At 41.5% G+C, this 15606-nt stretch overlaps 1 protein-coding gene across 4 annotated transcripts in view; it reads left to right on the forward strand.

Moving 5' to 3' along the window:
• The window catches only part of ADCY10 (adenylate cyclase 10), a 106793-nt gene that overhangs the window by 24761 nt on the left and 66426 nt on the right, over nucleotides 1-15606 (forward strand). For 2 of the 4 annotated variants that reach the window (XM_010802712.4, XM_059884947.1), the window contains exons 2-8: nucleotides 1464-1671; nucleotides 2362-2466; nucleotides 5395-5433; nucleotides 5636-5779; nucleotides 7818-8023; nucleotides 9932-10028; nucleotides 14107-14195. In XM_010802712.4, the coding sequence (XP_010801014.2) occupies nucleotides 1521-1671; nucleotides 2362-2466; nucleotides 5395-5433; nucleotides 5636-5779; nucleotides 7818-8023; nucleotides 9932-10028; nucleotides 14107-14195 (831 nt within the window). In that variant the 5' untranslated portion in view covers nucleotides 1464-1520. Of the gene's footprint in view, nucleotides 1-1450; nucleotides 1672-2361; nucleotides 2467-5394; nucleotides 5524-5635; nucleotides 5780-7817; nucleotides 8024-9931; nucleotides 10029-14106; nucleotides 14196-15606 lie in introns of those variants that run through there. The other 2 variants (XM_059884946.1, XM_059884948.1) reach the window with 2 other exon arrangements.

A 15606-nucleotide genomic window follows, 5' to 3' on the forward strand; every position in this document is an offset into this window, starting at 1 on the left:
CTTCCTTTATTAATCACCTTGCCGTCAATAAAGCCTAAAAGCCCCTCTAGGTTTTCTTAACTTCAGCATTTTCCTAAGTCTCAGCTCATTCTGGTCATTCTCATACCCTTCTTATAAGTTCATATAGCACTTATCAAATTGACTATCTGAAAATATTTATTTGATGTATTTATTATCTATTGACTGTTCCTAGCATATGCTGTGTTTCCGTGATACTCTTTAAAAAAAAAAAAAAAAACTTTGTTATATACTTCTCCTATCTTTTGTTCATTCTTAACATTTGTATTTACCAAGTTTTTCCTTTCAAAGATTATCTAATACCTAATATTTAGTACCCATTTTTAAAGGTTTCTGTCCCTTTTAAGGGTTTTTTTTGTAAAATATGCCAATATACTAATGTTTTTCTTGATTTAAAAAAAATGCTTCGCTTAAGTCTAAGGTATATGTAAACTGTCTCAATTTTTCTAATACTCTTATGTACCCCAACATGATTTACATCTGGTTGAAATTACTAACAACTTCCTTCATGTTGGTATCATCAGTCCCTCTTTTTTTTTTAAACTCCCTCATTATCTGTATCATTTATTCCAGGAACTTGAATTGCTCTGAAAATATTGGGTATGCTATTTCTGTTCAGGGTGGTTCAGCATGATTTTCACAGCATTCAGGTGTGAGCATTTCATTAACCCCAGCAGGCAAAGAAATGCCTTAGGGAATCCTAGTTTTCTCAGAACTAAGTAGGTAACAAATCAACATTTCCACGTTTCCTTCCATTTATGGTTTAAAAGTCTTATATTCACACATACACACACCCCTTTTAATTCTTTTTCTCTATTTCTTTATACCTATACCTTAGAATACTTCATCTCTTGCTTATATATGACCCTCCACTTTGCTATTTACCTTTCTATAAATGGGGCTTCCCTGGTGACTCAGCTGGTAAAGAATCCGGCTGCAATGAGGGAGACCTGGGTTTGACCCCTGGGTTGGGAAGATCCCCTGGAGAAGGGAACGAATGGCTACCCACTCCAGTCTTCTGGCCTGGAGAATTTCATGGACTGTATAGTCCACGGGGTCACAAAGAACCGAACATGACTGAGCGACTCTCACGTTCACTTTTCTATAAATATTCACACACATAAACTCCTGTTTATGCTTTCTTTTTTAGTTTTCAAAAAAGAGAAAGAAAAAATAAGAGACGAAGGGGCAAGGAAAGAGGGAACATAAGGACAGAAGGGAAAGGGGCCTGGACCAAAGCAATCGTGCTACTGGCCCCTCTGCCACAGCGCTTGCACCCCGAGGGCTCACCCTTTCATGCAAATGCATGGTCAACAAGTCAGTCATTCTCACATCAACCACTTAAATGAGCATTGTGCAGGTTAGAGAAGATGGGGAAAAAGAAATAGGAAGGTGAGTGAATGGATATAAGTCAGATTGCCTCCAATTTCAGCTTTGTTTTCTAGAAAGTACATTCAGGACTGTTCGTGGTGATCATACAATCCAGAATATTTGCCTTGAACATGAACACTCGAAGAGAACTTGAATCACAGGACCGGGCCATCGTCAAAATAGCAGCTCATTTACCGGACCTCATTGTCTATGGAGATTTCTCTCCAGAGAGACCTTCTGTGGATAATTTTGATGGAGTCTTGATGTTTGTTGATATTTCAGGCAAGCACAAAAGGGATGTTTAATGTGGGTGAACAGTAGGTTTGCATGAAATCACAAACAGTGCTTGACTGCAGAGTAGGGGTGCTGCTTCAGAGTTTTTGTGCTGTTATTGCAAATATTCCCACTGAGAAGACAGGAGGGAGGACCTGGCTTATGGACCTGGCTCCCTCTCATCTTCCTTTGCCTGGCATGTCCAGTGATGGGCAAATCTTTAAGATGCCTAAGTCCTGGGCCTGGTACTTCAGGCTCCAGTGTCCCTGTCCCAACTTCACTGACTCAGCCTCCAAGGCCTACACCATCCCAGGCAAAATTGACCTCTGGAAATGATCTCTCTGATGTTCTTTACAGCTTAAGAGGAAACCTACCATCTCTTCAGAAGTCATAGAACTTTATGTGTTTTCATTATCATGAAATGGAAGTTCTATACCCAGTTAAAACTGAAGTCACCCCTGTTCACGTTGGGAAGTTAGGAGGGAAGAGTTATCTGGTGCCTTTCCTTGACCCCTAAGATAATAAATATAGATAGAGGAGACCCAATATCTGACACTTGGCCTGCCACAAAGATCATTTAAAAGAAACACTGCCAGTTCTTAAAAGCTGAGGCCCATTGTTAGCGAGTGTGGTCCTCTTCTCCTGACACTGTTTGGTTCCTCCAAGCACCCAAGGAAACGAGCTGCACAATTGTTCCAGGTTTTACTGCCATGACTGAGAAGTTCAGCACAGCCATGTACATGGACCGAGGGGCTGAGCAGCTGGTGGAAATCCTCAACCACTACATAAGTGCAATAGTGGAGAGTAAGTGTTTCTGACTTAAGCATATTCATTGTTTTCTGTATTTGGTGGTTACAACCTGAGAGAGTACTGTTGCTTAGTACTCTTCATTGTCTCCATGAAATGTGTATGAAACCAGTCTTTTTTGAAATATAATATAGTACAAGTGAAGGAATGTAATCAAATCTCACTAACACAGACTGAGGGATTAGTTTTGTATTAGTTACAAGACTAAATTAGAGATTACTTTGAAAAGAAGTATAGTAGTAATACTTTCAGAGAAGGCGATGGCACCCCACTCCAGTACTCTTGCCTGGAAAATCCCACGGACAGAGGAGCCTGGTGGGCTGCAGTCCATGGGGTCGCTGAGAGTCGGACACAACTGAGCGACTTCACTTTCACTTTTCACTTTCATGTACTGGAGAAGGAACTGGCAACCCACTCCAGTGTTCTTGCCTGGAGAATCCCAGGGACGGGGGGGCCTGGTGGGCTGCCGTCTATGGAGTCATGCAGAGTCGGACACAACTGAAGCGACTTAGCAGTAATACTTTTAGTTATGTTCAATAACTCCAAAAAGCTAGCATCAGTATAACTCAAACATAGTTATTAAGAGGATATGTTATAAATGTTGTTGTTGTTCAGTCACTAAGTTGTATCAGACTCTTTGTGACCTCATGGACTGCAGCACATCAGGCTTTCCTGTCCTTCACTATCTCCTGGAATTTGCTCAAACTCATGTCCATTGAGTTTGTCTTGCCATCCAACTGTCTCATCTTCTGTTACCTGCTTCTCCTCCTGCCTTCAATCTTTCCCAGCATTAGGATCTTTTCCAAAGAGTCAAGTCTTTGCATCAGGTGGCCAAAGTATTGGAGCTTCAGCTTCAGCATCAGTCCCTCCAATGAATATTCAAGGTTGATTTTCTTTGCAATTGACTAGTTTGATCTCCTTGCAGTCCAAGGGACTTTGAAGAATCTTCTCCAGCACCATAATTTGAAAGCATCAATTCTTCAGCACTCAGCCTTCTTTATGGTCCAACTTTCACATCGGTACATGACTATTGGAAAAACCATAGCTTTGACTGTATGAACCTTTGTGGGTGAAGTGATGTCTCTGCTTTTTAATATGCTATCTAGGTTTGTCATAGCTTTTCTTCCAAGGAGCAAGCATCTTTTAATTTCATTGTATGAACAGATGTATGATTTATAATCCACTTGTCAGTAATTTATGTCCTAATAATGGATTCTGAAGTACTTACTGATGACTGAAAAGTTTTATCTCCTTTTCAACCTCTGCCTACCACTTGTTTGCATTATTAATTTGAACTATGCATGAAGAAACGGATTTATTCTTTTAAGGTAAGTCCTGTTGCTGCTGCTGCTAAGTCACTTTAGTCGTGTCCGACTCTGTGCAACCCCATAGACGACAGCCCACCGGGCTCCCCCATCCCTGGGATTCTCCAGGCCTAGGTCTAGTCTATTATCAAGGTCTGAGTTTCCTTGTAATACCTTAATATCACCCACTAGACAACACTAGACAACTCACAGTGTCCCTGTGAGGGACAGGGTGGCCTGGTGTGCTGCAGTCCATGGGGTCACAAAGAGTTGGACACGACTGAGCAACTAAATAACAACAACAATAACAGCAGACAACACTTCAGTTCAGTTCAGTTCAGTTCAGTACAGTCACTCAGTTGTGTCCGACTCTTTGCGACCCCATGAATTGCAGCAGGCCAGGGCTGCCTGTCCATCACCAACTCCTGGAGTTTACCCAAACTCATGTCCATTGAGTTGGTGATGCCATCCAGCCATCTCATCCTCTGTTGTCCCCTTCTCCTCCTGCTCCCAATCCCTCCCAGCATCAGGGTCTTTTTCAATGAGTCAACTCTTCGCATCAGGTGGCCAAAGTATTGGAGCTTCAGCTTCAGCATCAGTCCTTCCAATGAACACCAGGACTGATCTCCTTTAGGATGGACTGACTGGATCTCCTTGCCGTCCAAGGGACACTCAAGAGTCTTCTCCAAAACCACAGTTCAAAAGCATCAATTCTTCAGCGCTCAGCTTTCTTCACAGTCCAACTCTCACATCCATACATGACCACTGGAAAAACCATAGCCATGACTAGATGGACCTTTGTTGGCAAAGTGATGTCTCTGCTTTTGAATATGCTATCTAGGTTGGTCATAACTTTCCTTCCAAGGAGTAAGCGTCTTTTAATTTCATGGCGGCAGTCACCATCTGCCGTGATTTTGGAGCCCAAAAAAATAAAGTCTGACACTGTTTCCACTGTCTCCCCATCTATTTCCCATGAAATGATGGGACCAGATGCCATGACACTTAATCCTCATTAAAAGCAGAAATCTACAGTTTTCTAGTTCCTTTTTGCATTGCACTTAGCACATTTTCAATGTTGCAAAAATAAGAAGAGAAATACCTGTTTATGTCATAAAGCCTAAATAAACAAAATGCAAGTTGGTGATAAAATTCAAATTGACCATAGCTGTGGTTTTTTGTTTTTCAGTTCTTATGGAGTCCTGTCATTCGTACACTCATCCACCCTCAGTCAAGCCCTGACTCATAACACACACAGATCAATAAAGAGCATTTCATTATCATGGGAGGAGGGTAGCTGTCCTCAGGCCTCATGAGAAATCCTAACTTCTACTTTCCATTCACAGAAACAGAGCAGGTACATACTCCAGCTCACTGTTCTCATTCTTGTCTGAGCCTTGGGTCTAAATGCCTTGTCTGAGAAGACATCTTTAGTATAAACCTATCTCTGAGATGCTCTTAACTTGACCTAATTTCTACCCCATTGTTGAAGGGTAGATTCTTTTTATTGGCTTTCAGAAACCAAAGTTATGCTGTACACATGAAACTTTCATAAAATAAGAGAAAGAAAGAAAAAAAAAAAAAACAGAGTTTGATTTCACCTTATTTTCTTTTTTTCCCTCAGAAGTGTTGATTTTTGGAGGAGACATCTTAAAATTTGCAGGTATGAGGGCTTACTGAGACGGCAGGGGTAAGAAAGAAGTGCCAAGGCTCCTATACTCTGACAAAGGAGACATCTCAGAGAGAGCAGCAGGTAGCAGTGGGTAGAGGAATGTTTGAAGACTAAGTTTCTGTACGGATTTCATGCAAAACAGAGTGGAACCCCAGGGCAGGTCAGGAGCCCCCAATGTGTCTGTCTTTTCAAGGTGATGCACTGCTAGCCCTGTGGAAGGTGGAGAGAAAGCAGCTGAAAAACATCATCACAGTGGTCATTAAATGTAGCCTGGAGATTCACGGATTGTTTGAGACCCAGGAGTCTGAAGAAGGCCTGGATATCCGAGTCAAGATAGGTAAGCTTTGGTTGTCCAGTAGTTAAGACAGTCCAGTAGTTAAGAAACTGCACTTCCAATGCAGGGACGACTGGTTTGATCCCTGATCTGGGAATTAAGGATCTCTCTCTCTCTCTCTCTCTCTCTCTATATATATATATATATAGAGAGAGAGAGAGAGAGAGAGACACATATATGTAAGCTTTTGAGAAAGAGATGCTATAGCAGTTTGAACATGGGTCCTAACTCCTGAGGAATCGCCCCTCTAAAGAGAAAACAGTGGAACATCATGACTCAGGCCCACCATCAGGTCATGAACTTTGACTAACCTGAAGGTGAATTTTGGTTTCCTCATTTACCAGTTAAGAGAACTCCTAATATCCACCTCATAACTCTTACAAAAAGTAAATTTGAATGGTTAGAATAGTACCTGGCACAACCACTCCACAAAATACTCTTTATCATTACTATTGCTGTTATTAGGTCTTGCTGCTGTCAACAATGATTATTATTAAGCACAGTAGGGAGCAGCTTGTGATTACATAGATTCAACAACGTATTAGGACTAGTCCTCCTCTACTTCATAAGACTCATGTGCAAGAAAAGCTTAAAAGGTCAGCCTGCAACACAGCTCCACTTAATAGAGGGCTTCTTAAATTCATACATACAATAACGATCACCTGTATTTCCATATTGTACTGCAGACATTACTCAGTGTCACTTCTGCTTCACCACAGTCCTGAGGTATAGGCAGTGTGGGATCTATTTCACAGGTGGGAAATGAAATTCTGATAGGTATGAATGATGAGTTACAGCTGGTGCTATTGGTATTCATGTCTACCGCACTGTAAACTTTAGAATTCTTGAACATCAGAGGTGATAAGAAGATGGATCAGGGGTTATCCAGTTAACTGCTCTCAGCTTTCTTTAGGTCAGCAGTCCCAAAATTTTTAGCACCAGGGACTGGTTTTGTGAAAGACAATTTTTCCACGGACTGGCTTGGGGGGATGGTGGTTTCGGGATGATTCAATTGCATTACATTTATTGTAGACTTTATTTCTATTATTATTACATCAGCTCCACCTCAGATCATCGGGCTTTAGATCCCAGAGGTTGAGGACCTCTGCTTTAGGTTATTCAAATTTTCCAAGATTTTTAAATCTTCTGTTAAAAAAAAATCAAATTTGTTGTAATACTAAATATTTCTTTCCAAGTTACCACCTAGAGAGTTTTGATGTATTATTCTTCTTGAAAAATGATGGGGACCCTTCAGGTGCATACTTAATGGCTATTAAAGAAGAAGTACCAGTATCTTTTAACCAGCCTAGGCATCCATGTACTTCAGAGGAAAAACAGACCCCCTGTAATATGTATATATCAGGGGGATTCAGTCTTGACAAAGTAGCACATCAGAGCAAAGATAAAAAACAACCTTTGATTATGTTAATTATGGTAATTTAAAAGAACTGTGTATCACAGCTCATTTACACATACATTTTTTACACGTCATATTTTAAAACATTCTGTCTTCTGTTGTTTTGGTACCAAAATCTTCAGCTCCCAACCTAAAAACAACTAGAAGACACAGTCTTGGGATGGAACACTCAACGGTCAAAATACCTGCTCATTTCTCCAACCTTTTCTTGTCTATCTGTTGCCTGAAATTTCACCCTATTACTTTTTAACTAGAACCTCATCTCTGATAAAATGCAAATCTTTCCCAAACAGAAGTCATTAAAATTGTCCTCTGTATAAATAAGAAGAAGTTTGAAGTATGAATTGAAGAAAAAATAAAATAACTTTCTTTGAGGAGTGATATGGCCATCTAGGGAGCTAAATGTCACAAAAAGGTGGAAAATAAGTAGCTAATTTTCTAGATTCCAGAGCAAAGGTGTTTGGGAAGGCCTGGGCCCAGAAGAGACATTCACTGATTTCTATACAAAATTTTAGAGACTAGACTTTTCTCTGAGATGCTCAAGATTCTGATTGTCCGAGAAGCCATGCTGCTGGGGACTAAGCCAAAACTTCTCATGCAAACCCTTGCTTGCCTTCCTGCCAGGACTGGCTGCTGGCCACATCAGCATGTTGGTCTTTGGAGACGAAACTCGAAACTACTTTTTGGTGATTGGTCAGGCCGTAGATGACGTGCGCCTCGCGCAGAACATGGCACAGGTGAATGACGTCATTCTATCCCCAAACTGCTGGCAGCTCTGTGACAGGAGCATGATTGAAATTGAGAGGATTCCAGATCAGAGAGCAGTTAAGGTAGGTGTGATGCTGCTACTTGTCCAAAGTTCTGCCAGTCCATGCCAGGGGCCTCCTGTCAGAAAAGCCACTGGTTCTATGAAGCTGGCAACTTGGATGGGGTCAGTCTGGGATAGATTGAAAAGTATTAGCCCAGGACATCTCCTCTGGGAGGAACCAAGCCTAGTGAGTTCAAGAGGAAGTGATCAGGCTTTTCTGTGGTAAATAAAGATGTGGAATTTGGGTATGGAGGCCTTTGGTGGGACTAGTGCCCTTGTTTAATGAAAAATTTCCTGGCTATTCCCTGGGAGCAGAGGGTTGTACAATAGTTTTGGGGGCTGCCATTCGCCCTCAAGTTCTCTCCTCAACACTCCTAACTCAATGCAAGTAATCACAGAGGATGAGAACTGGAGGCGAGCAGGGACAGCAAAGACTATGGAGGGAAAAGAATTTTCCCTGAGCCCTGCCTAGCAGAAAACACTGTAGTTAAGTTGAAGCTGGACTATAAGCAGAACTGTCCCTGGGATATAGCCAATGAGAGAAAGGAAGGAGAGCTCTGCTGCTAACTGAACCAGCAACAGGACCATTTGGCAGATGGAAAGAATAGATGGTGAATGCATGAAGTTGCCGGCAAAGATGAGAACCCCAAACCACGCCCTATGCATCAGTCTACTCCCCTCCTAGCCTCCCCGACTCACTCTTCCAGTAATACACATCACGGCTGCATGACCTAGCTGGCTGATAGCAATGCCCCTGCTCCCCCATCTTCTTCGATCATTACTTATATCTTCAAAATTTGTTTTTAATTTTTAAACTTAGACTCACAGCAAAGTTCAGAAACAATAGTGTTTCCATATATCCATTAGCCAGCTTCCACAAATGTTAACATTCTTCATAACCAGAGTGCAATAGTCAAAACCTGAAAAGTGACATTGGTAAAGTATCATTTCAGTTCAGTTCATTCGCTCAGTCATGTCTGACTCTGCGACCCCATGAATCGCAGCACGCCAGGCCTCCCTGTCCATCACCAACTCCCAGAGTTCACTCAGACTCACATCCATCGAGTCAGTGATGCCATCCAGCCATCTCATCCTCTGTCGTCCCCTTCTCCTCCTGCCCCCAATCCCTCCCAACATCAGAGTCTTTTCCAATGAGTCAACTCTTCACATGACTATTCACTAATTAAAGGCCTTGTTTGGATTTCACCTGTTTTCCCACTAATGTCCTTCGTGAGTTTTCCAGGATTCTATCCATGATCTCACACTGCACTGTTATTTTTAACTTAGTCTCCTGCAATCTGTAAAACAGTTTTTCCTTGTCTTTTATGATCTTGACACTTAACATGAGTATTAATCAGTTATTTTGGTGTATGTTCCTTGATTTTGTTTTGCCTAATAGTTTCTCATTATTGGACTAAAGGTTATCCATTTTTGGAGGCAAAAATATTAAGGAAATAAGGTTGTGCCATTCTCTATGTATCATATCTTGGAGTTGATGATCTTGGTACAAATTTTATTAGTGGTGATGTTCCTAATACCTTTTGGGGCATCAGCACCTTTTGTCCTTTTACACTTGTAAGAAAGAAATGGTATGCAGTTTAACCAAGTATTATTTCAATTAAAATATTGTAAAGTGATAAGAAAAAAAAGAAGAAACTTATAAGAGTGGAAGAGTATACAGGTTTGTTCCCTGGAATGGCCTGCTGTGTATATACTGAAGATTGAGATCTTAATGACTAATCAGAGATATTTTTAATGTAATTACATGCAAATTAAAGCTCTCCACTGTTTAAGTATGCCAGTGTCTGATTATCATGTCTGGGACATTCAACACCCTGCCCTTTCTGTTGAGAAATTATATTCAAAGGACCAGGAAACCCTCAGAATAACCAAAAACGTCTCCCTTTCTCTCTCTCTTTTTTTAATTTAGGTTAATTTCTTAAAACCACCCCCTTCTTTTAACTTTGATGAATTTTTCACAAAGTGTATGGCTTTCATGGATTATTATCCTTCTGGTGACCACAAAAGTAAGTACCCTCTATACTCAAGAGCCATTGCCTCTGCCAGTGGTCCATAGGGTCTTGTACCAATGCCAAGGGCCCCATTACAAGTGCTTGGTTTCTTCCATTCAGCTCACAGTCCTGCAGCATACAAAGGGGGCCTCCTTCCCATCCCCACAATAGCTGTTCTAAGTAAAGCCTTCCTTCGGTCCTGGGCCTCTCTCTTGGCAATGACTCGTTCCCCTCATCTTCCAAGCATTTGCAAGTCTTCTCCATGATAAAAGGAAGAAAAAAAAAACCCTATGACTCCTACTTTTCCCTTCTAACATTCAACACCAAACTTCTCAAGGGTAACCTGTATGTCTCTACCTCTTCTTCTATCCTCTCTTTTATTTATTCACCCAATTAGCATTGATTACATGCACCTTGAGGTGGGGGTGGAGAGCATGTGTTCACCTACTTGTCAGTCTTGAGTCCCTGACATGTAGCTTCTGTCCACTTTTCCCCCTGTCTCCTAGGACCGTTTATGTCAAGGTGTTAATAGCCATCAACTTACCAAACCAGCTGACCTCTCTTCAGGCCTCATAACTAGATGATTGGCTTTAGTCTCTTTTCTAGGTATTATCTTCTCCTCGTTCCTTGAGTTCAAGAATATTATTTCCTAGTTTTGCTTTTACCCCTCAAACTACCCATTTTCAGTTCCTGTTCTATTCCTTGAATGTTGATGATTCCAGGAATCTGTCCTGGACTGTCTGGTCTTCTCTACCCGTGTTTTGTGGAACCATTAATCTATGCTGGATTTCCCTATGACTGCAGCTGGGCTGGGACTAGTGTGAGGAATGCAGGACAATTTGGTGATAACAAACTTTAGTACTTCATGAAGTAGACAACCTTCTGCAAAATGGTGTGGAAGGCAAGAAGTAAAGAGTAAAGAACAAGGAAAGGCTAAAGAGTAAAGAACAAGGAAGAGACAAACAAAGTATCTGATTGGCTGGGGTCATACAGTCAGTCTTGTTTGGGGGAAGAAGGCTGGGAGTTGGCTAGGCATTTAGGGATTGGCTGACTATGGTGATTGCATTTCTGGTTAAGTGGAGTGTTTACTGGGACACAAAAATTAATCTAAGTCTTGGTTTGCTGACATGGCATGCTGGATATGGAGCAGCTTGTCCTGGGCCTAGAAATTTATTTCAACAATGTCTCAATTCTATGCTACTTATCTTTCTCTGAAACTGTTCCTTTATCCAGACTAGAAACTTCAGAAACATCTTTGAAACATTCTTCTTTGTCACCATTTTTGTGTAGGTCTTGAATATTTTGAACATCGCAAATTTAGACTGTAATTTTACAAAACTGCGATAGGTAATGGGATGAGAGGAGTGCTCAGGGGAACTGTAGGCAAATTGACCAGGAAAGGCCAAGAACCCAAACGCTCTAAGGATGGAGAAAATCTAGTGATAGACTCCTTGAACTGTACCTCATCCCATCTCCTAGATCTTAATCATGCCTTCAATAACTTACTTGGGGCTCTGCAATACCACAGTGTAATTCTGTTACTAACTACCTGGAGTTAGCACAGAGAGGTGGAGTCTTCCATAGGACGTCTCTTATCACCAGCTACAAGCTCTGAGATTAGTAAGTCACCAGCACTTCTGACCAACTGGCTACAAATCCAAGGGTTCTCACAATGCTCTCAAGTTCAATAATTCACTATAATAACTAACAGAACTCAGGAAAGTACTATGCTTATAATTATGGTTTTATTGTAAAGAATACAAATGAGGACCAGTATTGTACTGGTCTCTGAACACATAGGATGAGGTCTGGGAGAGTCCCAAATATGAAGCTTCTTGATTGTCAGGACACATCACGCTCCTTGCACATCAAAGTATTTACCAGCCAGGGAAGCAGAGGTTCACATATTTTATTGGTGGTTTATTAAGTAGGCATGTACTATGAAAAACTGGCCTCATAGTGAAAAGTGAAAGCGTTAGATGTTCAGTCCTGTCTGTCTCTTTTCGACCCCATGGACTGCCTGCCAGGTTCCTCTGTTCATGGAATTCTCCAGGCAAGAATACTGGAATGCGTAGCCATTCCCTTTCCCGGGAGATCTTCCAGACCCAGGGATTGAACTTGGGTCTCCTGCATTGCAGATAGATTCTTTACCATCTGAACCACCAGGGAAGCCCCATTGGGCTTATAATTGAACTAAATCTCCAGCCCCTTTTCCCTCCTCAGATGTCATGAAGGTTGGCCCTTAACACCTAGTTCAAAGCCACAACCCTCTTAACACATGCTTGGTCTTTGCAGATAGACCCCTATCCTGAGTCATCACATTAGCATAAATTCAGGTGTGGTCCCAAGGACCCACCAGGAATAACAGAGACAGTTTCATTATCTGGGAAATTCCAAAGATTTAAAAGTTACTCTGGTATCAGAAGCAAAGACCGGCCAAATTCCTTATTATTTGTCTCTTTCCTGGTAGCTTGGACGGTAAAGCGTCTGCCTACAATGCGGGAGACCTGCGTTCGATCCCTGGGTTGGGAAGATCCCCTGGAGAAGGAAATGGCAACCCACTCCAGTATTCATGCCTGGAAAATCCCATGGACAGAGGAGCCTGCTGGGCTACAGTCCATGGGGTCACAAAGAGTCAGACACGACTGAGCGACTTCTCTTCACTTCATGAGTCCCTTGGATAACAAGATCAAAAGGAATCAACCCTGACTATCCATTGAGAGGACTGATACTGAAGCTCCAGTACTTTGGCCACCTGATGTGAAAACCCTGATGCTGGGAAAAAGATTGCAGGCAGGAGAAGGGTGAAGGACAAGGAAGCCTGGCATACTGCAATCCATGGGGCTGCAGATAGTCGGATACAACTGAGCAACTGAACAACAAATAACCTTTGTTGCCATAATCGTCTAGACCTTTACAATGCCTGCTCTCTTCCTGAGGTCTTTGCTTCTCTCCACAGTCTGCTCAGCGTCATTTCTTATTAATCTCCAATACTCACATGGGGGCTCATGCCAGTTTAGTCTTTACCAATTCTTTAACATACTCTGCTCATTCTTGACTTTAATCTACATCTGCTGGGCATGGATCCTTCTAGTAAAAAGCTACAAGTTATTCAAGATTCAGTAAAATTCCTAGTTCTCCTTTTAACCCTTTTCTGATTAAACCAGTTTATCTAGACCATTGATTTCTCTGAACGTCTCTGGTCTTTATAATCTATTAGTCCATTTGGTCTTTTTTGTATTTAACTTTTCTATACATATTATACTTGAATGTGTGTTAAGTGCCTCCAGGAAAAACTCAGTTTCCTAAGAACTTTTTATTCCCACACAGTGCCTAGCACAGCATTTAAAATATACTAGGTTTTGAATACAATATTTGTATTCAATTGAATACAATTCAATACAAACATTTGCTCCCCAATTTGTATCCTTTTCAGACTCCCCTGTTATTTTTCATCTTTTTCACATTATCATTATTGTATTCCCTGCTGAAAGCCTATCATAATTTCTTTCCATTATTTTTTGATTTCTTCAAATAGAGTATGGAACAATCAACCATTATAGTGAAAATAATCATAGAGATGATGAAAGACTAGTGCTTTTTTTCCTGGATGAGGAAATAAGAGTCAACCAGGGCAGTGAAATGACTTATCCAGAGTCACACAGCAAGTTGGTATTAAACTTGGGATCAGAAGCCAGTCTCCTAAATCTTACTCATGCTGCTCTTTCAACTCAATCATCCCCTGCATTGTGTCAGCATTGTCCTCCATTATCATCCCCTCATCTGTTTATTCCCATTACCTGTGACAATACTTTTAGCTCAAGTATAGAGGTGAAAGTCTCCTTACGTTCTGAAGTGTGATGACATTTAGAACAGGGTTTTGAGCTACATGCAACTGAATTTTGGGAAATCCTCAACTTCTGAGAACGTCTCATTGGCTTTCCCTTGGCCCTATTTGGCCATGAAGTAGCCCAGAGTTTTCTGACCAAACGGTGAAGACCACTGCCCAAGGGAATGGGGACTGGGAGGCACCTCTCTCCCACATTGCAGAGCCAAGCTTCCCTTTCTGATCCTACCTCTCCTGCCCTCTTAGACCTCCTGAGGCTTGCTTGCATGCTAGAGTCTGATCCTGAACTGGAGTTGTCCCTTCAAAAGTATGTGATGGAAAGCATATTGAAGCAGGTATTTTAATAATTTAATTTATTGACTTTTAGGGTGTCAGGGATCTTGGACAGCTGCTAAGATCAAGAAAATCAGCAGCTTGTAAAATGTTTCATTGGAATAGAAAAGGTGGGACTGACATTCTCCGTGTGTTCAAATCAGAATGTTTTTAAGAATTAAAGGCGGCATTACTCATAATTACACTGTGACAACAGGGGTAAACTGGCCTTATACAACTGGGCAAACTGAAAGTGTCTCAAGCGTATAAGAACACGTCACACACACACGAAAAAGAGCATGTCACATGTCCTTTCTACACGTCACATAGCAAGTGAATGATACTGTTTCTCTTGTCACTTGAATTATATCTTAAGCTTTGAAAGTTAATACAGATAATTAGAACCCTCAGAAGTACCTCCAGCCTTAGAGTTTTCCCTTTTCATTTGCTTGGATCTAGGTTCTTTCAAATGCATTAACTGTTCAAATTATAACTATTTCTCAGCACTCACCATATGCCAGACACTCTACTCTTTCATGTATTTATTCTTCACAATCCTTGGAAGATGTATTTATCCCTTATATATGAGAAAACAGAGACAGAATGATACCATGAACTTTACTGAGATTATAAAGAAATGTAGTTAGGATTTGAACCCTGTTTTCTCTGAACCCTACATTTCTTTCAGAGGCTGTATACATCCTCTCTAATACAATGCCTATTTTAATTCTTAATCCTGTCAAAATGCAGTTATGTCCTAAAGGAAATATTTGTGGGATAAGCCTGATCTGTGGGCAGCTGCCTTCACAGTGTGGGTTGAAGAGCTGTCAGAATGCCCCCCATACCTCTCATTCAATTGAGAAACACTCCCTCTGCTGCTGCTGCTAAGTCGCTTCAGTGGTGTCCACCTCTGTGCGACCCCATAAACGGCAGCCCAAGAGGCTCCCCTGTCCCTGGGATTCTCCAGGCAAGAACACTGGAGTGGGTTGCCATTTCCTTCTCCAATGCATGAAAGTGAAAAGTGAAAGTGAAGTTGCTTAGTCATGTCCGACGCTCAGCGACCCCATGGACTGCAGCCCACCAGGCTCCTCCACTCATGAGATTTTCCAGACACTCCCTCTAGTGTCTGCAATTGTTGGCTTCTTTAAGATTTTTGAAGCTCAAGAGAGCCATCCCACTCTTCCCCTCCCTCCCTCTAAGAGATAATATTATGCTTCTTTCAGCTGCTACTAGTTGAGAGCAAGGTCTACAGGAAAGGGATATAAGAGAGGTTCTGTGAGTCACTGTGAAAATTGTGAGTAGGAATGACAACCATGGACTAAGCAACAATAGCTAGGGAGCTGAAAGGAGGCAAAAGACCAAGGTTTCACAGCTTTACCAAGGTCTGTCCTTGCACTTAGCAAACAAAGATGTGGTTGAATTTTTCAAACCAAA

Source organism: Bos taurus, chromosome 3 (genome assembly GCF_002263795.3).
Source record: "Bos taurus isolate L1 Dominette 01449 registration number 42190680 breed Hereford chromosome 3, ARS-UCD2.0, whole genome shotgun sequence".
NCBI lineage: Eukaryota > Metazoa > Chordata > Mammalia > Artiodactyla > Bovidae > Bos > Bos taurus.